At 37.3% G+C, this 22,674-nt stretch overlaps 1 protein-coding gene across 6 annotated transcripts in view; it reads right to left on the minus strand.

The window, feature by feature from the left end:
- CCDC170 (coiled-coil domain containing 170) overlaps positions 1 to 22,674 on the minus strand; it is a 46,263-nt gene that overhangs the window by 2,499 nt on the left and 21,090 nt on the right. For 5 of the 6 annotated variants that reach the window (XR_005104972.1, XR_005104971.1, XM_037392569.1 and 2 more), the window contains exons 7-11: positions 17,274 to 17,591; positions 10,383 to 10,583; positions 8,451 to 8,624; positions 6,988 to 7,230; positions 5,875 to 6,111 (exon numbers count right to left, since the gene is read on the minus strand). Coding sequence is in view for 4 of the 6 variants with exons in the window: in XM_037392569.1 (XP_037248466.1) it covers positions 5,875 to 6,111; positions 6,988 to 7,230; positions 8,451 to 8,624; positions 10,383 to 10,583; positions 17,274 to 17,591 (1,173 nt within the window). In the remaining 2 variants the exon portion in view is untranslated. The remainder of the gene's footprint in view (positions 1 to 5,874; positions 6,112 to 6,987; positions 7,231 to 8,450; positions 8,625 to 10,382; positions 10,584 to 17,273; positions 17,592 to 22,674) is intronic. The other variant, XM_037392570.1, reaches the window with a different exon arrangement.

Consider the following 22,674-nt stretch of genomic DNA (forward strand, 5'->3'; position numbering starts at 1 on the left):
CTGCTGTTGCTCAATACAGAGAACTGAAGAGGATGGAAACAGTCTTTTGGAGCAAACTTCAAATAAATAGGTGAGGTGCTGATGATCGTGAACATGAAACAGAGTTTCAAGTATTCTTTGGAACCCTTCACAGGCATATCTTCCCTGCTGACTCAACAGCAAAAACTGACCTAGATGACTGCAAACTATACAGACAAATGGAAACTCTGCTGGGTACATCCCACAGCATGTCCTAAGGTGCTGGTCCTGACCTCAAGCTCCTGACCACTGCCTGCCACTTCTCCCCTCCACTCTGCACTTTCTTGTGGAAACTACAGCAGAAAGAAGTTAGAAGAATGGTGGAGGTTTGGCACATCCTTCAGTCTGGCTTTGACTTGGAATCAAGATGCAGCCTCACAAAAGCTCATTTTTCTTCCGTGCCTAGCTGCTGAAAATATATCATAGGAAGGGTATTTGGTAAAGTAATTAAAGAAACCAGCTTTCTCTGTGCAGTTCCAAATGGACAGATATCCACAATGAATTGTCATCACTAGTGATCCTGCCAGCAACTAGATTAAAAACTTAAGATCAGATGAACATGTATGCTGATTTACTCTTCTCAACTCATTATATGGTTCATTATAAGTCAAACTTCAGTGCCTTTTCAATAGGCAATACATTACACAGTCCTTATCACCAACACACAATTAAAAGAGGAAAATGTTCCTATTTGAGGAAATATGCTTGTCTTGCTACCTATTTGAATATCAAGATCCCCATTCTCAGGCATGGCAGAGACTCAAAATGTCACAGCAACATCAAAACAACCAAGAAGCCAGCTCAGATCTGATGGGCAGCACCGTTACACCACCAAGCATGCTGACGGCTAATGGTAAAAGGGAGATAAACGCACTCCTGAAACACATGCCCAACCCCAAGTATACTGTGCAGAACTCTAAAGCAGTTATAACATCTCTGAGGCAAGCTGCAAAAACCCTGAAACCCTCAGTTCCAAGACTTTGCCAAAGTTAGTTTGTTTCATCCCAATGCAAACCCTATGGAGCTGCCATCATTTCAGAAAAACAAATATGGAAACCAAAACAGTACAGGGCAGGAGGATCTGCGAATTCAGTCCCAGCTGTCTTACCAAGGCAGTGCAATGTCTTGGATGAAATGTTGCAACAATGTAACACTAAAAAAAACAAATCCCCGTATACGCCCTTCAACACCAGGTCAGAAGATCACTGTTTTGGGGCCCTGGCAGTGTGCTAGGCAAGTACATTTCAGCAGAAGCTGAAGATTTTTTTAAACATCTGGATCACAGACAGAACAAGCAGGCAGCAAAGCTGGAATTTGTTTCCATACAGACTTTATGTTAAAAGATCAAGGCAGCCCTCTGCAAAGATCCAGTTTTTGGATGAATTAAACCCCCACAAGACACCTGCACAGCAAATCCAACTGATCACCTGGGAGTACATTAGGGTCTGCGCTTTGCACGAAATTTCTTGTTCTTATATCTTTGCTATTGCAAGCTGTTCAACTTAATTACAACTGTGAGTAAACCAAGTTGCACTACAACCATTGATCAAATGCAATCAAATTAAATTTGATGCACTGACACAGATTATTGATCTGGCAGCATTTTGCCAGAGGGAATAGATACAAATTAAAATGTATACACAACCATCTCTTTATTTCTGATGGGAAAAGCAGGTCACAACTATACCGAATGGACAATAAAAATGTTAAGAATTCAATAAATTTCATCAGGAAATAACCTAAACTAAAAAGCACACAGAGTCTAAGGCATTAATTGATGTGAATTTTAAATTGAGGATTTTTTTCCACTTTAATGGAGTAATACTTAGACAAAAAACAACTTTTATGACTATTATATTGTGGCTTATAAAGTACAGTGCAGACAAAGCTGTAGTCCAGTGAAAATGCAGAAAGAGGGTTGACAACAAAGAGGAATTCCTCACATAAACTGACAAAGAGAACCATCACTCCTGGATGCAAAAATGGCCCACCAGAGGACATCAATCTGAACTTTAAAAACTCCAAACAAAAGCAACAGATGATAGAAGCTGGACAATCTTAAGAATGCTATTGCACGTCTCACATGGAGCAAGTTATATGTTATACTCTTAAGTGAATACAGCGCTGTAAGCACATAATGAACAACTTCTTAAAATCTTGCACTAAAACATACAGGACCTAGAAAAAAATTAGACGAGAAATGTATTTCAGCTTTAAAAACAATGCAACAGAGGCATTAAGAACATAACTGTTCTGCTGAAATACTAGAAGCTAACAGAAGTAGCACCTGTCTATTTAAGGCTTTCTTCAATAGTAGTTAATATTTCTAAGATAATCACAATTTGGAATAAAGGAGAGAAATAATAAAAGATAATCACTGAAGACTCAAAACCAAAGGTTAGTACTGCAGTAAACATTCATGATAAGTTTTCTTTGCACCTTCCATATAGTGAGTAAAATTATATGAAGTAAAAGAGAAGAAATGAATGCAATTTAGAGCATTAACCCAAGATACAAGGAGGGGGGAGCAGAAAAATAAAAAACAGACACTACGTTTTGTTTTTTATGCTGTACCTACAAGAAAGTAGAAGGGGTCTTATTCCAATAGAAAGAAAGAAAAGAGGAAAAAAAAGGGAAACTAAGACTGGAAAAAATCCTTATAAAAAATCACCAAAAATGCAACCAAAACATTGACATTTATATTTTTACTCCAAGTACTACTCCAAATAAGGACTTGAGTCAAATAAATATAATAATAGAATATATTCAGATTTTAATCTGTAGTTGACCTCAATGGTCATATACTGATGTTATCAGTTCCTGTGAACATCCTTTTGTCAACAGTCATTATCCATACCTTTTATCTAATGTTACTAAAATGAATCTGGGCTATGTTGACATTTGTTTATATTCAGAAATACAAATAATGATATATGAAGTCACGAAGGTTTTCTATTCACCCCACAGAGAAAGAAAATCCCATATGGATATCTGTTAACTTACATTTACTCTTGTAAAATTTCAATTACCCGACTAATTCGCCAATACATATCCATTCTAGTAATATCCGCTTTTTGACTTTTCACATACAGCTTCACTTCTCCATGGTTTTCACTCTGCAGTATGATTTAATAATGCTTTGAACATCATTTTTTTAAATGGTTTTATACTTCTACCCAAGAACTGGCACACTTTGCTGTTATTCCCTACAGCCACCAAGGCTGACTGTTAATCCTAAAGCAGACTGGCAGTGTTATTACACCCTGCTTACAGGGCTTCGCTTCTAATAATTAAAATGCTCTGATTCTGTGCATTCTTTTAAATATTAAAATATTTTTACAAAAGGAGCAAAACACAGACATGCCAAAGCTAAATTTTCCTCTTAAACTTAGTAGGAATTAATAGCCTAAAGAGCAAAGAACAATCAGAAACAGTGTGTTAAATCCCAATTATGAGTTCATTTTAAATTGTTTCAATCTGACCTTAATTTCTGACTTCACTTGAGTATGTTCTGCCTTTCCTCATGACAATCAATCAAGAAAAATCAATGTCTTAATCAGTTGTCAGTAACTAAATTCTTCATACTTTTAATTTTGATAGCATGGAAAATAGCCATGCAATATTATGATGTTATTTAACATTACATGTAGTGATATCCATGGAGAGCAGACTATGCCTGAAAAAAACATGCAATGCATGTACAAGCAGTCAGCCTGGCCACATCAACAACTCCATCAGGTAACAGCAATTTCAGTTTCTAGTAGTTTTCTTAACACACATACATACACAGATGACATGACTGTGCTTATATTCAGATCAAATACATACACACGTGCTCAGACAAGTATGTAACATCTGCATTTGCTACCTTTTACAGAGAGTGAGAGAAGTCTGGTCTTGTTTAGCTTCCCCAAGAATGAGGAATGAGCAAGTCCAAAGCAGGTGAAGAACCACGAGAGCTGGGGATAAGGAAGGAATTCTCCTTGGGTTTGGGAAAAGTCAGGACAAAAACTCACATGTTAATGAGTGAAAGAGTTTAGAACAAATTCTTTGATTTAGCATCAGTAGCTTTATTTTAAGGACAGGTTTTAGCTAAGGAAACTGTTAAGATACAGGAGAGTATGCTATGAGTATTACTGGCAATTCTCACATTCTCAAAATGCCATTACTGCTAATCAGCATTGCACAAGTGCCAGGCTGGTTTTGCAAACAGCTTTGCTCCCAGTTTAGCAGTATAGTTCCACCTGCAGGTATTCCAAATGCTCCTGTGATGCAGATGACTATGGATGCTGGTGAATCATAAGCTGGCATTTTCCTTTCGCTAGCCCAGAAAGCTTGAGAACTAGCGCTATGCTGTGCTTGAGCATTCTGCACTTTGTAGCCTGCTTACTTTTCCCATGTTCTTCAAATTTGGCCAAAGAATACTGCAACAGTATTCAAAAGGCTTGAAACTCCTCAGGTTCAGACAGTAAAAATTCAGCATTTGTGTGGTTTAAGCAAGTCTTCAACGTATGGCTCCACAGAATACTTTCCTGAATATAATTCATACCTTCTTCTGTGTGCAGGATGCTTTGTTTCTTCATGAGATATATGAAGAAATTAAATTTTCCTGCCAAATTTCTAATGATCGTTATAAAATAGAACAGTGCTAAATCTTTCCAGGAAGAAAGATCCCTGGGTTGTTAGTCTGTTTTTCTAGACTGACTTCTTGAAATAGCATCTTTAAATTTCATGCAGTCATTCCTACATGTAACACAAAAATTTCAGCTGGAAAAACTAACAAAGTTCTAAGCAGTTGGAATAAGGAATTTAAAATTACATATTTTTTACTCTAAAGAAACATCCCACTGGCTTTCAATAATTATGCCATCTATAACGTCTCTACAAAACACAAAATGCAGGGCAATTACATATATACTTCACAATTTTTTGAAATTAGAATGGAATACATTTACTAATGTGTTTCCCACAACCTCCTTACTCCCTCCTTGAGGTGAGTTACCACCAAAAGTTTTCTTACCTAAACTATAACAAAGTTAAATGTCACAAATTGATCCAAAATAATTACATTCAATATTGTCTGTTAATTCTGATTTGGTTTGTTTGGTGTTTTATTATTATTATTTTATGACCTTTTCCAACATTCTTTGAATTTATGGCCTATACATCGTAACACAGAATCATAGAATCATTTAGGTTGGAAAAGACCTTTAAGATCGTTGAGTCCAACTGCAAACCTAACACTGCCAAGTCCCCCACCAAACCATGTCCCTCAGTGACACATCTGCAGGTCTTTTAAATGCCTCCAGGGATGGTGACTCAGCCACTTCCCTGGGCAGCCTGTTCCAGTGCTTGACAACACTCTTGGTGAAGGCATTTTTCCTAATATCCAATCTAAACCTCCCCTGGCGCAGCTTGAGCACATTTCCTCTTATCCTATCCCTTAGCCTTATTGAATCTCATACAATTGGCAAGGAGAAAGTGCATGAGACAGATGAGGAGAAACAAAAGGAAATGCAGGAGAAGTTGGTAAGTTTTATACCTAAGATATATGGGGAAAACATACCTTTAAAAAGATACTAGGATTTTAAAACATTTTATACTTCTCCAAAAGGTGATATAATATTTTGCAATGAACAAAGAAAACAATGCCTGTATTAATTACTCCCATATATAACTTGAACAATAGTTTTGTCTCTCAGAATCACACCCACCACTGGCTCACAAGGGTGAGCTAAAATTTCCTTGTTTGGTAATGTTCACAAAAGTTCAGCACAGCTGGATAGCTGCTCCACCTATACCACATTGTTATATTCCAAGTGACAGCTAGCACTTGTCAAATACCTATACACATACCTGTCTCTCTCTTTTTGCTAATTCTGCAAGGGTTGTTTTAAGCACCTTCATCTCACTGGTAACTGCTTCTAACATATTTTTGGTTTTTTCTTTATCTTCAGTAGCTTTACGCTCCTTTAAAAGAAGTTCTGATTTGACAGAGGTAAGTTGTTTCTCAGCCTTTTCTTTCATTCTTTCCAATTTGCCTTGAGATTTACTGAGTTCTTCTATTGTTCTGTTCTGCTCCAAAGTTTTGATCTGCAATAACATAACGTTAAATATGCACACCTTTTCACCTAACAGAAAGAAATAATAAAAATACTAGGAGTAATCATGAGTAAGCACTTTAATGCGGTTTCTTATGGGTTCCTGATCACATGTATGTGTAAACTGAAAAGTTGTTAAAGGAGACTGGACAACTGCAACTCGATTAACAAAAAAGGGTTTTGTTCCAAGACAGTTAATTATCTTCAGAATTTGTGAAAAGAGGTAACTGGACAGACAAAAGCCCATAATGAGAGTTTATGCTCTGCTAACCTCTGGGAAAACAGTATGAAAAAGAGTTGCCAAATGTTTTGCTGGTAAAAATTGTTCGGTTGGAACATGCACCTACTTTCTATTTCACTCCATCAGCAACATGACAAAAGCTCACATAGAATCAATCTTCCTTTCTTCCAGTGGTGGCAAGCTATCAAGGCTGCAAACTACTTCTATTTACCTGCGTTAAAGCAGGTAATTTATTACTGCTGCAATGTAATAAACCACAGAAACAATGAAAATTTAGCCTGGTTTATGCAGAAAAAAAAACTTTTTTTCCCCCATACCGATCAGAATAGATCTGTGAGCAACGTATGGGAAAATATAAGATTACAATCACATCCATAGGAAAGAAAGGGTTGCATAGATCATATTTTCTTACACTAGTCTGAAAGTTTACATGATGCTTTACAGATGCTACTTCGTATATCAAAACACATTGCAAAACACCCAAAATATTGTAATATTATATGTGCTTTCCCCACCTAGATGGATTTGAGCAGTTCTCCATGAACACATTTATTGTAAATCAACTCCAGCTTAATCCAACTGGAATAGAAAAACAGATAGAAGCACAAATATAATGTTTTAACTCACCTTAAGTTCACTAGTTTCAGACAGCTTGGCTTTGAGATCAGTATTCTTCTCCCTTGCCAGATCAAGCTGCTTTTGTAACCTCTCTATCATCTTATGTAACTTTCTGACAGCAAGATTGGCCTCATCCCTTTCCACAGCTAAGGCGGTCCTTACTTGCTTCTCCTCTTCCAGATGGGCTATTTTCTGCCGCAGAAGGTTCATGTGCAGCTCATTGCTTTCAAGTTTTTCTTTTTGACTCTTCAACTAGTTTTCCAAACACAAACATATTTGAAAAAATACATATGAAACACAATGGTACTACAGATTGTTTTGCAAACTTAATCCCTGTGTTGCATATTTAACTTGAACTCCTATTCTTCTCTTGAAAACTCTGTAAAGAAGTATAAACATATATATTTGATACCTCTTATATTACCAATTCATTGTGCTTCTCCATTTCTGAATTTGTGCACTACCTTTTAGAATGAATTTACATACAGACTGCACCCTATTTGAACATAAATACTTATGCATCTTTCATAACCTCTGAGAATGTCTAAGGACAGTAGTCAAATGCAAAAGGTAGTAGAGATTCATTAAGGAGACAGTGGGTTTAGTGGTGGCAGTTTAAGATATTTCCACCTTTAATCAGCTAATTAAAGCTAGTGTGCAAGAAGGAGAATCAACATACAGAAATAAGAAAGCTTTCACCCACTGTTCCAATACAAGGTCCACCAGCTTAGTTTTGTAATTTTGGTGCTCAGGGAGCTACCTGTTTTCAGTTTGAACTGAGCTGCCAGGCGTTATTCTAGAACATCTGGGAAGTATTAACATACATACTACGCTATACTCCCTGCTAGAGAGGCAGTTGCTTCCAGAAAAAATGCAGTATTGTTTTAAACCTTAAAGAGACCTGATTCTAAGCTCTAAACCATTCTAATAAGGCTAAAACCAGAAGATTTCACTCTGTCATAACAGGATGATGGAGGGGAGTCTGAACAAATTTGAACAGATTTGCTCCTAAAGGAGCACTATTCTTGCAAGCGTTGAAAATCTTAGCGAAGTACAACCAACATCCTACTAGTTTCTAGAGAAATTTGTGTAAGATGCTCCCCTTCTCAACAGACCCTTTTAGATATAAATGTCGATGGTAGTTGTTTACAGAAGTATATTATAAATGTATTAAAAAGTAGACAGACATACACACATATAAACATGCACTAACTTCACGCATTTGTTTAAGAAGTTGTGAAAAGCAATATCACGTATTTAACCAACTGGTGGTTTTAGTTGTTTTAATATGCAGCCTGTTTGCAGAGTTTGCAAACATCTACTATCTTCTTTTTATGTAAAAGACATCTTTGAAATTCCTTGTACATATATGAAGCTCCAAGCTGCTGTCTTTAGCAAGCCACTACAGAAATATAGCCATAACAATGTTTATCTCTGAAAAAAAACAGTAACAATATGTCTTTTTTGCCTACCTTCCTTCTTAAGCTATATGCCATAGTCTTGTTTTCAATCACTGCATCACCTTCCAGTTTCACTAACTGCTCTATGCGGGCTAGAATTGCAGCTGCATTCATATCAAATCCAACTTCTACTACCAGGCTATCCAGCTTCATCTTCTCATTAAGTTGCTCCAGAAATTTCAGATACTAAGATAAGATGTGGAAAAGTGGGCAAAAGAATAATAAAACTTCATTAAAAGTCCTGAAGTACAATTTAAAAGCAATTCCCCCTACACCAGCAATGAACTATACAAAGCTAAATCCATTATCCACAAGAAATAATGCATTGAAAGGGTATGTTTATTGCACACGCTTCTGACACAATTGCAAATTCTCCATTTGTCCTGTTTTAGTCAACATTTATTTTTATAAATCCCTGGACCTACTGTATTTATCTTCTTAGCAAGACCAGACTGATTTTTGCTCGTCTGCAGGTAGAACAGCATAAGGTACATGTGTCTGTTTTTTACTTCAGTTCTTGTCTGTGGCTCTGCTGCTTTACACGAACCATGCATTGGCAGGGAGAAGTTAGAAAGGACAGCTACATCCCAGCTAATTGCAAGTGCTATGATTGCTCACTGCTCTGAGCTCTAAAACAGATAAAACTGGTACCAGGAATGCCATAGGTGAGATCCAATGTAGTCTGTGGAGATGCAGGAATGTTAACATCATCAGTCTTTTGATCTTCTTTGGAACAGCAAGTTTGACAGTTAACAGTTATTGGTTTATAAATTGCTTTGAAGATTATTTTAATTGCATCTCCATCTGGTTTACTGATGTGGACACATGCAGATATCAATTATTATTTAATCTGGTTTTTTCTCCTTTTGTTCTGCCTCCCTAGGTCTTTAAAAATTGTGTTAGTTCCTGCTCTCAATTAGTCTCTCTTGCAAAATCCAAAGCTGTCCTCGCCAAATCTATGTTTGCCTTTGTTTTCTCTTACTTCTGTTGCAGGCAATAATCTTTGCAAAGAAACAATAAAGAAGAAAAAAAAAAGAAAACAACCAACAAACCAATTCCATAACTGTGGCTTGAGCTCAAGACAATAAAACATGGCAAGAATCTCTTTTTTTTTTCATGATGCTTCTGGTTCAAAAAGTTAAAAACAGCAGCATCAGAAGCACTGAACTTGTTCTTTATCAGGAAAAAATCACAACAAAATATCTTTATTGCATCAAAATCTAGAGAGAAATTGAGGAACTAGGGCCACATGTTCTTTGCAGAGGAAGCAGAGCGGGGAAGAACATCTCCATTTTCTGGTTTGCTTCCAATGTGGTGGTGGATGTTTCATTCATAAAAGTTATTGTATAATAGACTAATGCAAAACAGACAGCACCACATTGTTGATTTTTTGCAAATTCAACTTTCTAAGCATTGATCTTGACCTGGTAACATGCTACAACTTTGTCTTAGCTGTATTGGATGGCTGGTTTAGCTTTCCAGGTACTGTCATTTTTCAAACTCTTAGTATGTGGATGTATTATAGGCTAACAGTGTGCTCATTCACAAAATTGATACAAATATCCTGGTAGACTTGATGGTCTAAGGATATAAAAGTATCAAGGACTGCAAGGTCTTGAAAGACTGGAGACTAGGTGATATATTAGAGAAAGAGAGATCAGAGAATCCTTGGAGGACCTCTGATCTATTTACAGAGAACTTAATCTGGGGTTTGGGGTATGTTTGGGGTTTTTTTGTGTTAAAGGGACTTTGAACTCAAAAGCTTAGCTACTTTTTCCAGCTAGAATTGTTGGTGAAAGATACTGCTACTTTATAGATGACGCCCGACTTTGCTAATTTGCGTTAGTTGCACTACTGTAATACCCAGCTGATCAATGCAATACAATTAGTCATATCTCTGTCTTTAACGACTTCTATGCAAAAGAAAATAATGTATGGAACTACTTTTTGCTTCTCAAGCTTCAAACCATCTTGCATCAGATCTACAGACAGTAATTCCTCTTCCAAGTGTTTCAGTTGATCCTGGAAAGTCTCAGAACATTTTTCAGCTTTCCTGCTTCTCTCCAGAGCTTCTTGGTGCAATCTGGTCTGATTTTCCAAAGCTTCAGTCAATTTAGCTATTTGGGTTTCAAGCTGAGATACCATCTAGGAAGCAAGCAAACCAACAAAACATATGGGGTTAGGCAGGTGTAGAAACGTTAGAAAGATATGAAAGATGCATCCTCAAATTATTAAAAAGAGGGTAAAATATCTACCTTTAAAGTGTATGCATTTAAAAAGACAGAAAAATCTGCTGTAACCACCAGAAGAAAATGACAGAAGTGGTGACATGTGAGACACCCAAAGTGAAGAGCAGAAACTGTATTTAAAATGAGTCAACTGACTAAAAGGGACTAATATTATTAAAAATTAATACAAACTAATTTAGACACAAACTTTCCAAAGATGTTAGCAAACCAGCAACACCTGGTCAATGAACATTCTTTAAAGTAAGCCAATAAAATCACTAGTCTATCAAAGATCTGAGTGGAAAAAACAGGTAAATTATTTAGAAAATGCATGCAACATGTAGGTGAGAATGTAGATATGGATAACTAAGTCTCAGAGGAGTTCTTCCCAACTGTTAACTATTAAAGAGTGTTTAACTAAAAGATTTTGCTTAAAAAAAAATTATAACCCTGTAATCTAGCATGAGCCCAAAGCTAAAAGGATAAAATCTCATAACAAGAAACCAGACTAACAATTATGAAAACATTTCTAGCTCTACACTGTTAACTTTGCAACACCTACATATAATGTAATGGATTTTAAATTGTAAACTACTTATATAATCAAATGTTTGAAAGCATCTGATTATACTACTGTCAAATACTGAAAGACAGTTCTAGCCAAAACGTTGCTTGCTTCCCTCTTTCCCTCTCTCCTCTTCTTACTGTCATATAATTATTTGGTTACATAATTAATTATGTTGCATTTGTAACTCAGTGTTCAGACATTCATCTCAAACCAGTCTCTTCATTTTAAGCATCTGTTTGCTTCCTGTTAATAAAATGAATATAAATATATTTATAAATATAAATATATATAAATATAAGAAGTTTATGCTTTATATAAATTTATATTTATATATAAATATTTATAAATATAAATATAAAATTAATAACAAGCACACAAAACTCCAATTAATTTTAATGGCACAGAAAGGTTTCCAACTTAGGCTGCAATTAACTACAAACAATAGATTGCACCCAAACTGCCTAAAAAACAATGAGAAATTGCTGCTGCTCATATAGTGGTAGAAAACACTAAACAATAATAAAAATGCAAGAAGCCACACACATTTTATGCTTTGCTGCATCCTGTATCACTCAGCAGGGGAAAAAAAAGCTTTCAGTAATGTGCCTGCAAAGATGCTCCGCTGCCCAAGAACCCAGAGCCCCTTTGTCAGACTGCAGAGCCGCTCTGGGCACAGCCCAGCCACATGTGACATTGACAGGCCTCAAATGTCCATAAACAGAAGAAGAGGAGGGATGCCACAGAAGGTGGGACCACAAAACTACCAAATTCTGTTTATCCTCCAGAACTTTCTGGAGTCACCTTCATCCTTGGCTTAGGGACAATCATCAGCTCAGGGATTTGCTAAAGCAGAGTTGCACCCTTATTACCCACCCATGCCTGTACCAGTGACTTAAAAGAGCGACATTCTCGGTCCTGCAGTTCTGATCTCCACAATTTCCTGTGCCAATGACTTGTGCAGCTTGATCAGCCAGCCTGCAAATAAACACCTCCTGCTTTTTGTTTTATTGTGGCTACCAGATAATTTCAAACTAAGACCTTTTATTTCTTGTGTTACAGAATACTCATTTCCAGTGGTAGCTCCTACCTTGGGGACAGCAGGGTTCATCTATATAATACAGATCTATATAAAACTAAATAAGCCTAAGTAAAATTTTCCTGAACTTTTATTTTTCTCTTGTGCTCTAGCTTTTACTTTTCCTTGTGCTAAGAAGGTATGTGCAAGCACCAGGTCGAGCCCCACAGCACACCAGAACAGAAAGTGGGCTACAGCTGTGCAGTCAGTAGGGCATTTCCCTCAACAGCCCAAAAGTCACAGAGACAGGCATAGGGATGACTTAGGATGAGTGCAAAAAAGCAGCATGTACGATGAAGTCAGAAGGTCCTTCACATCCTAGTGGCAATTTTTTTTTCCTCTTTCCAACATAACAACTTAATTTTCTCATCTTCTTAGTATTATCTTGACAATCAGCTGTACTGTTCTGGTTTGGTAAGATGTTATCTTAAAGTTCCACTGTTTTATACGTACCCATATATGCACACACATGTGCAGCTAGTACAAATGTTCTTCCCTAGCAGCTGAAAAGCATTAGAGCTGCCACATCTCTTATCATGGTACTTACAACTTGTATTTTGCCTTATGCATAACACACACCATTCCAAGCTGAAAAGTTCATGTCTGCTGAGCCTTTCCTTGCATGGAAGCCTCTAGACACTCTCATGCCCCTTCACAGTGTTTTTTGAAGGTGCTTTCTTCGAACAAAATTATCATAGCTATGTGTGCTACTCAGAATGCAGCAGTCATGGATTTATAGAGTGGCATAATTATGGTTTTCATTTTTTTCTCAACTTTTTTCCTGATTTCTCACATTCTAGTTGTTTGAGGTTTTCTTGGTCAGCCCTAAGTCAGTACATATATTATTCTGCTTTTATCAATGTTTAATTTAATTTCCCAAATTATTTTCCACATAAATGTTTTGTTCGGAAGGATAAAATCGATAAATCCCTAAAACTAAAAATGTGTTTATGACATTGCCATAAATCATTAAGAAACAAGAACAGGAGATCTTAACAGGAGCTGGAGTAGAGTCTAATAAATTTTGGCACTTAAGATATTGGTATATCAATATGCAATGACAAAACCTGGTAAGATTAATATCATCTACAATCAGATCAGCTGTAGGTAGTCAACAGAAACTTGACTTTATGAATTTAATTTGCTGCTACAGTTCTGCAACAAAACTTGTGAAACAGAAAAGACCTGAACCCAGAGACCTCATAACCAGAGCTGAGCACTGTATGAACTGCAACACTGGCTTGCCTTGGACTCCAGGTGTCCCTGAACCCCTCTGGTACGTTACAAGTAATAAATGACAGTATCACCCAAGAGCTGTCCAAACATATGCAGACGATACGCATCTTACTATAACTGCTGAAACGATCATTAGGACACTGATTCAAAGCAGTTTCTTAATCCTGCAATAGAATACCTATCACTGGACATTGTCAGAGTATAAGCTGATATTTTTTAAAATGAAATTAAAATTTTTTGCTGATGTTAATGCTAAGGGTTGGTATATAGATTATGACTCACTCAGATGCCCTTCAGATACCAAAATCTCCATCATTAGGAGACATAATCTTCAAAAGCATTTCAGTTTTCACAGAAAATATAGCAGTTGCAGTGAATGATTTTCTCACAAGTCTTTTAAAATCTAAACTTTTCACAACTCTGTTTGACAGGTGCATGTGCAGAGGTAAACCAGATATAGCTGATCAGGCTCGAATGTAAAGATGAACATTTTGCCAGTTCCTCTAGTGTATACACAAAACTCCCAGAGGGGCTGCAGTGATGATTTAAAAATGAACCACGAAAACCTGTTTAGAGAAGGCATCAAAACACTCAAACAGGGAGGGTTCTTTTTCTCCCAGATTCTTGCATTGTCTTTTCCTGATCCCACTAATGAAGTTTGCAAAGGCAAGTTGCTTGCAGCTATGTCCTGACAAAAATGAAACAATCTTTCTTCAGGGAAAGGAAAGACCTAATTGTAATCCTCTTGTTATACATTATCACATTCATTAGCACATTTTTAGTTTCCATCAGCAAGGTACTGGCTGGCTGCTGGATTCATATCCCCAGCTGTCGGCATTGCTGCTGGGTTGCAGCCACAAAGAGGCTGTTTTGAAACAAGCTCGCTCGGGCACCAGCAACACCACAGGCTAATTTAGCCTGCCAAGAAGTTTAATGACTCACTTTTGCGGGTCTTTTACTTAAGGCCAGACAGTTTACTAAAAAGTCTATAAGAAATAGTACCTGAATAAACAACTTTTTTCTTGATTGACTGATAGTAAAGCATACATAGCCTAACACTGATGTTATATCCAAATCCTGGAAAGAAATTCACCCAGAGATGCAATAGGAATCTGATTGACACATATATATCAACATTTATATTCCTTAGAAATAGAAGCTTAGAAAATTTTTTTTAATTCTGATTTACAGAAAGAAAAACAGTTCACTATAAAACAACTTTTTGATGACAAAGTCCATGTCCTGTTAGAAACAGATTCACAGGTGTATAATATTGGCATTTTTTGCTTTGTTATTCCAAAGCCTCTAATCTTCATGCAGAAATTCTGAGAATAGATGTGCCAGCACTGCTTTAGTAATTATAGTTCCCTTTGGAGCCATGCAAATAATTTTTTTCCAAACGAATCATAGCAGTAAAACATTAAAGCTTCACCACTTAACATATTTAGCAAATAAAATGATCCACAAAATCATCATTCATCATTCAACTACAATGACCAAATTCACCAAGCAATATTAAATTTAAAGCTAATATTTATGGTTCAGGAAACAGAGCTCCAATTACGTTTTTGTTTTTAGAAAAGACTGACATCTGGGTGGGGAGTATTGCTAGAAGTATAGAAGGCAATTGCTGCATTTGCTAGCAGAAGCAGAATGCTATTCTAGATATACCTGTCATAGCTCCTTTACTATACAAAAATAAACAAACAAAAGCTGGCAACTGTAAGAGCAGCATCTTAATTCCAAAGCAAAGGTTTAGGCAGCAGCAGACTGGAGCTGATACATGCTCTGTCTTAGTAATAAAGGCTTCCTTTTAGCACATATATTTAATTTTCATAAAAATAATTCTGAAAACCAAATCTGTCTCCATCCTCAGACACACGCCCCTCAAAAAAGGGAGTTGTTTTCCATTGCAAAAGTCAACAGGAAAAGTCAACAAGTCTTTCTGAGGGGGAGAGAGAGGTTAGAGCATAGCACCCACATAAATGAATTTTAACACTGTTATGGAAAAATATCTGTTTTTCTGGGCATCAGTTTCTTCACCTCTAAAATAAGAATAAGCACAGCTTTTAGAAGAAGAAGAATTTATTATTGTATATTTTACAGTAGTTCTCTAACAGAACATGACTTCTCAAATCAATGCTGTTATTTGGAGAACCAGCCACATTCCTCTCAAGCAGCTGGAGAAGTTTGTATCTGCAAGAAAAGATTGACTTTGAATCCTCCCCAATACTACCAGTATACAGGATGATCAAGTGGGCAACCTAGCATGTAAAGATAACATTAAAGAATCAGGAACAATAAGAACTAAGCAGCATGCACTAGGAATGTACCATAGTATATCCACAGAGACTAACAGCTGCTCAGTGTAGCACACAAATGGACTTGGCTGCAACTGAATCCTACAAAAGCAGCAGGTCCCCTGAAATCATTTCCAGGAGCAAAACCTTTTCACTCAGTAGCTACCAGTCAACTTAAATGTCCCTTTCGCAGCAGTTCTCAAAATAATCGGCATCTCAACAATGTGAACTGTATGCCAAAACACCAAATAGTACAGACACATACACACATAAAATTCTCATTGGATTTCAATTTGAAAGTGTGTTGCTTATAGAAACAAATACTCCATGACATAGCAAAACTGTAAAGAGTTTCTACATTAAAAAGTTGCTGCCATGCTTCCATTTCAGTGAATCACTTTCAAATGCGAATAATTTTCACAAAGCTTGTTTTCACTGAAATTTGGCATACTAATTCTCTGGTATAGGGGAGCTGTTTTGTAGTTTTTAACAAAATGTTTAATCAAAACACACTGGGATATTTTCAAGCGCTATTTCCAATCTTGGACAGAATAGGAAAACATTTACTAACATAAAAAACTATCACATCAACAGAAGATGCTACAATTTTAAAATGTGGCAAGGACACAGGTTTTTTGGTGGCTTAGTGAAAACAGCTTTTGATTTAGTGTGTGACCTTTAATTGTATAATAGTCCTCACTGACAAAATTAATTTATGCCCATGTAAGCAAGTGAGAAACTTCAGTGCAGTGTCAGGCTACTGACATCAGTGAGACTGTATTCTGGCTCACCTTCCTCCTGAGCTGGTCCTTCTCTACCTGTACATGCAGACATACCTCTGCAAACACTATCAGCCAGAACACCTTGAGCCAGAACATTAGAATACCCAGTTGCCTTCCTATTGCCTTCCCATTGCCTTTGTCCTGAATGATGAACAGTTATGGTTTCAACAACATTTAACTGTAAACATAAAAATATTTTTTTGTTTTCAGGTGCAGGTTTTGAGGATTGGAGGGAAAGAAGTTTCCTGGGGCAACTCATCAATTATGTCTGCCTTGAGAAACAAGTCAATCAGTCCTTGAAGTCACTATTGTAGCAGCAAATCCATACTTGCTCACATGTTCCACTAAATTATAGCAGCCACACAGCCACTTTTGATGTCCACTAAGTGGCACTGAAACCAAATTCCATTGTCTTGAGAGGCTTGTCCATATCTTTTCTTGTTAACAACATCTATTATTAATTTCATTTCTGACCTCTTCCTACTTAATAAAACATAGATGTTTTTCACCTATTATCTCAGATCAATAGACAACAAAATTAAAGGTTTCTGTAATTTCAAAACCTAAGCAGAGGGAACCGACACTCTAATGAAAAAGGATCCAAATAAGCACATGCATTGGGCAAGTGCAGTAGTTGGTGACTTACTATTTCTTTACTTTCCTCCTTGCAATTTATTTCTTGGATCCTTTCCAAAATGGCCTTCTCAGAAGGTTTAACTAACGCAGATCCACCGCTGAGCAGGGTAGCAATTTGCTCTTTAAAAGCCACTAAAGAGCTCTGAGCAGTCCTGGCCTCTTCTCTGCTGCTCTTCAAGCTTCCATCCAGCTCACTGAAAGATTTCTTCACATTGTGCAGTTCCCGCTTTGAGGTATCCAGATCTTTCTGGTTAGTAGCCAGTTTATCTTGGAGGCTTCTGATCTCCATCTCCAAACTCCGTTTCCCTATTATAGCGCTATCAAGATCCTAAAATACATGAAAGATTAAACTAGGCTTTAAAAGTTGTTATAACCCCTCCCCTCCACACACAAAGCAGGGAATAAATGAGAAGCAGGTACTGCAGATAGAGAAGGTAGGACCCATATGGCTCATATGGGCTCGACGTCAGGGCTTCATAGAACTCCCACTGAAACTGATGAAAGCCCAAAGCCTCCTGCAATTACAGTATAGACTAATCTATTGCAATAGCCTGCAAGAAGTAGTACATGGATAAAATTTGTAGACAAATCCCGATTTTTTTATTGTAAAACTATTGCTATCTTATTTTTTCATTCAAATAATATAACTTAGAAAACAAATTATGAACAAGATATAACACAAATAAAGCCAAAGTATTTCATCTTGGAGGGAAAAGGATGGGATGGGATGGCATGGCATGGCATGGCATAGGATAGGCCAGAAAAGAAAATTTCAGTTGGAAGGGACCTACAATGATCATCTAGTCCAACTGCCTGACCAGTTCAGGGCTGATCAAAAGAATGCGAATTCTTTGAATATAGTGTTAAGAGCAGAATTAGAGGTGATCTCGGGATCAACTTACCTGAATGTGACAAAAATTCCTGAGCTTCTTTATACACAGAAATGGGGAGTGAGGGGTCAAACAAAAAAAGATTATGACATTAAGACAGAATAAAAGAAGATGCAAGTGCTCAAATACCAATTTCACCTCAAAGAAGAAATTTTAGGTCTTGTTTCAAATTGTGAGTATCTGCAAACACAGTTGAATCAAAAGATCAAGATATAAAATAAGGAACTGCAAGCCTGTTGATGCCCAAACATTAAAAAAAAAAAAAAAAGACAAGCAATTTACATAATGAAAAGCTGTAAACCTCAAAATATAAAAATTCTGACCAATCCTCCTTGAAACCTCTCTCTTGAACTTACATTGCCTGGCTTTGGCAAGGTCAGCATGTGTGTTGAACACTATCCAGGAAATTTAGGGACTGTGACATGTAAAAGTGGTATCCCAAGTAGAAGCAAACCCCAAGTGATCAGTGCAGACAGATAAAACAATTTCCACCACAGAAGGCTGAAAGGATGGAACAGCAACAGCTTGTGTTTTCTCTTTGGCTCCTCAGCATTCATGGCTGATGTCCCATGGCTCTGAACTATATGAATGTTTCAGTATGCAACTTGTAGGGTCAAAAAGTTACCCAACATTGACAGATCGTAAATTTTGAAAACAAGAGTAACTATGGAAATTAATGTTCAAAGAAAAAAGAATTAGACATTAGGTGGATTTAGGCAGGGTAGACTATGTCAGTGACAAGTTGTTAGATACCAGAGATGGAGCAGATCTACCACGGCTGTGCCCACCTGCAGACATAGAAAGCAGAACCAAAGGTTCTTCAGCTATCCAAGACCTGAGCAAAAGGGCTCATACAGCATAGCGCTGTACTTAGTTACCCACTCAGGCTGGGACACAGTCTAACCAGGCTCACCTGGTGGCACCCTACCTGCACTAGACTAGTGAAGGTGTAAGAGTACCCAGACCATTGCACAAGACACTGGCAAGGTCCCCTCATGAGTTCAATATTAGGTCAGCTGCATTCACAGAAAATGCATTCAAGCTGCAAAGTTGGGGAAAATTATTTCTGTCTTTTAAGCAGAGGGAGGGGCTCTTTTATAGGGAATGGCTAAAGGAGCTGTATTTAACACTGCAAAACAAAATGAGGGAGATAATTCACATTAAAGAGACAGACAAAAGAGGAAACAAGGCATAAGATATTTTCAGTAATAATACATATTAATACATACCCTCACTCTATTGATCTTAATAACTACAATGCGTTTTTTTAAAGCTGTGATAACTCTTACTATACTGTATACTTTCATATTTCTCAAGATTCCAACTAGAATGTCCTATACATATAAAAGGTCTGTTGGCCTGTTGTTTCATCTTATAATGATGATGATCTAATGATATTCATGATATTAATGATAATCATATAATCATATAACAATCATATAATAAAAATAATCTAACAATAATGTTGTACATTATTAGTGTACAAGTGGATACTAGTCAAATTAGTCACTATTTCAGAGGCAGTTTTAAGTGTCAGATTACATACTATAACTAATAATTCATCTATTTCAACTTTTAATATCTTTAGAACATCTGAGTGAACACTACCTACTCCAAAGTGATTCAGGTAGTTAAACTTAGTTTTCAAGAGCTTTGAATTACCTCTTCCAGTTCTCTCTTCCTAAAGAAAAAAAATACAACAACAACAACAAAAAAAAGCAAACAAAAAAACCTCACCAGCACAACTGAAACAGATTCAGAGAAAACACCACAGGTTCACATCCCAAAAGCACTGTAGCATTTTATTATGGTTGTAAGTAAACACAAATTTAATTGCTCATTTACCTAACCATACACTGCAAAAACTAAAATCTTTATTTTGATCTAATCCAATATATTAAAAGAGGCTGTAAAAATGGGTTTTCTCTAATTATTTTGCATGTATGACATTACAAAAGTATGCCACACCCTACTAAAAAAGCAACTATTGTGGCTTTGCAGATGAGGTTATTATAATATTTGTTTTTATGTCCAACACCAGCTTTTATCTTAACTTCTAAAGGAAAAAAAAGTAGCAAAGAAGGTACAAAAACTCTCTTTTTTGTACAGAAATTTTTGGCCCTAGGAATGGCTTTGTTCCATTTTAAGTTGCTGAGCAAATGTATTTTTATTTACATGAATCTTTAAAATCTGTTGGCTTCCAATACTAAAAAGTAATCAATCACATTTTCTTAGTGATTTACATGTTGGAATCAAGCTCGGGTTCTTGCAAGTTTGGCAATGTTCAGCTTCAGAAGCTCTGCAAAGGTCTTCCCACAAAACACCTGCAGAAGAGAGGGTGGTATGAAGGCTCCCCTACCATTGAGCCCTCTGGAGAGCTGTGAAGCTTTAATTAACAATCTCTCAGGAACCAACAGCATCCATTTCTGTCTTTCACTATTCCTACAGATGGAGTAGCTCCTAAAACAATTTCCCACTGGAAGGGAAACTGAATCATCGTTTGCTGTTCAGGTTAAAATGGAGATGTTTCCCCATAGGCTGTACATAGACCACAGCCACCAAACCACACAGCCTGCATCACCCAGCAGCCCTGTGGACAAACTATGTGGACATTCTCCTCCTGAACTCCACTAATCATCTCAGCCATGGCTAAAGCAACAGGGAAGCTGCACCAAAGATGTCAGAGAAACTCATTCTCTCCTGATCTGTCTAAACTGTTGCAAAATTTTTCATGAAGAGGTTATCAACTAGACCAGCCTCTATAGCTCTTCCTGAATTAGTTACCCATCAAAATTACAACAATATGTACGTTATGCTATTAAAATATATTGTGTCGATTGTGCACACTCCATGTAATTTTAAAAAAATATCAAACAAAATTATTATTTTCACAGAAAAACTGTAAGACAGATTACTCTTATGAAATCTATTTTCATACTTAATATCAGCTTTGTACCTAACATATTCCAGGGGAAATCCCAGGCCCACCTAAATTGGTGGCAGAAGTTCCACTGACTTCTGCGGAGTCAAGATCCTACTGTGTTTACAGAACAAAAGAAAAGAAATTCAAAGACACTTTTAGTAACAGTGACATTGTCATGCTTACTTTAAAGAGACTGGGATTTTCTCAGATTTAAGAACAATTAGAACTTTAAAATATAGTAAATGCAATCAGGAATTTATGGAAACATGAAACCAAAGATTTGCTACAGGAAAAGCAAAAAAACCAGAGAAATGAAACACAAGTTTTTCACTTCCAATGAAAGAGAAATACAACATTGTAAGAAGGTGGATACAGACGTGAAAGCTCATGAGACATCCGAGGCTCTGCCCAGGGAGTTCAGACCTTTAACAGCAACAGACACACAGAGACAGTGTCCACAGCCTTACCTGGATGGTGGCAATACAGCTGTCTCATGTACAGAACTGGAGGAAATACTGATTATTTTTAGTCAAAATTCACTAAGAATGGCAGGGCTACTTACTAAAGGCCTTTCATGAGATTTTATGTGAAACGTTCATACTGTGTCATACAGTAAGCAGCATCAGCTGTTAACGTGGAGATGCAGCCTTTGAATCCAGAAGTCCCAGACCGATGGAAGCTGAAAGGATGCATGGCTAAAAGTATTTCTGTATGCCTGACCAGCTACTGGCCACTCACGCAGCTTAATCAACAATTATTTCACCTGTCGTAGCAGATTCTTACATAATTGCAGTCCTTCACCAGTATCTATCACTCTACAACCCCTGTCACAACCACAAGTCCATCTCCTCCCTTTTATTTCTTGGAGCAGCTGTGTGTTAACCAATGCCCTTGTTAATCTTTCAAAGGAAACTTTGGGCTTTTGGGCTTTCATCTACTTTTGAAAAGCAAAGTATTTAGGTTAAATTATTTAAGAGGGTAATTAGAGAAGGATGTTTGAACTTGTATATCATAATCCTTTACTGGATGTGGGGGGAAAGCATGACAAATTGTTTCAGTGACAAATGATGACAAAAAGGCTGAGGTATTTAATGCCTTTCTTTGCCTCAGTCCAGTTGTTCTCCAGGTACCCAGCCCCCCGAGCTGGAAGACAGGGAGCAGAATGAAGCCCCCATAATCCAAGGGGAAATGGTCAGTGACCTGCTACAGCACCGAGACACACACAAGTCTATGAGGTGTGATGGGATCCACCCAAGGGTACTGAGAGCTGGCAGAAGTGCTCACCAAGCCACTTCCAATCACTTATCTGCAGTCCTGGCTAACTGGGGAGGTCCCAGTGGACTGGAAGTTAGCAAATGTGATGCCCAGAGACAGGCAAAGGAGCTGGGGAAGGGTCTGGAGCACAAGTCTGATGGGGAGCAGCTGAGGGAACTGGAGTTGTTTAGCCTGGAGAAAAGGAGGCTCAGGGGGGACCTTGTCACTCTCTACAGCCGCCTGACAGGAGGTTGTAGCAAAGTAGGTGTCTGTTTCTTCTCCCCCAATTAACAAGTGATGGGACAAGGAGAAATGGCCTCAAGTTGCACCAGGGGAAGTTTACA

This window comes from Falco rusticolus, chromosome 6 (assembly GCF_015220075.1).
Source record: "Falco rusticolus isolate bFalRus1 chromosome 6, bFalRus1.pri, whole genome shotgun sequence".
NCBI classification, from domain to species: Eukaryota; Metazoa; Chordata; class Aves; order Falconiformes; family Falconidae; genus Falco; species Falco rusticolus.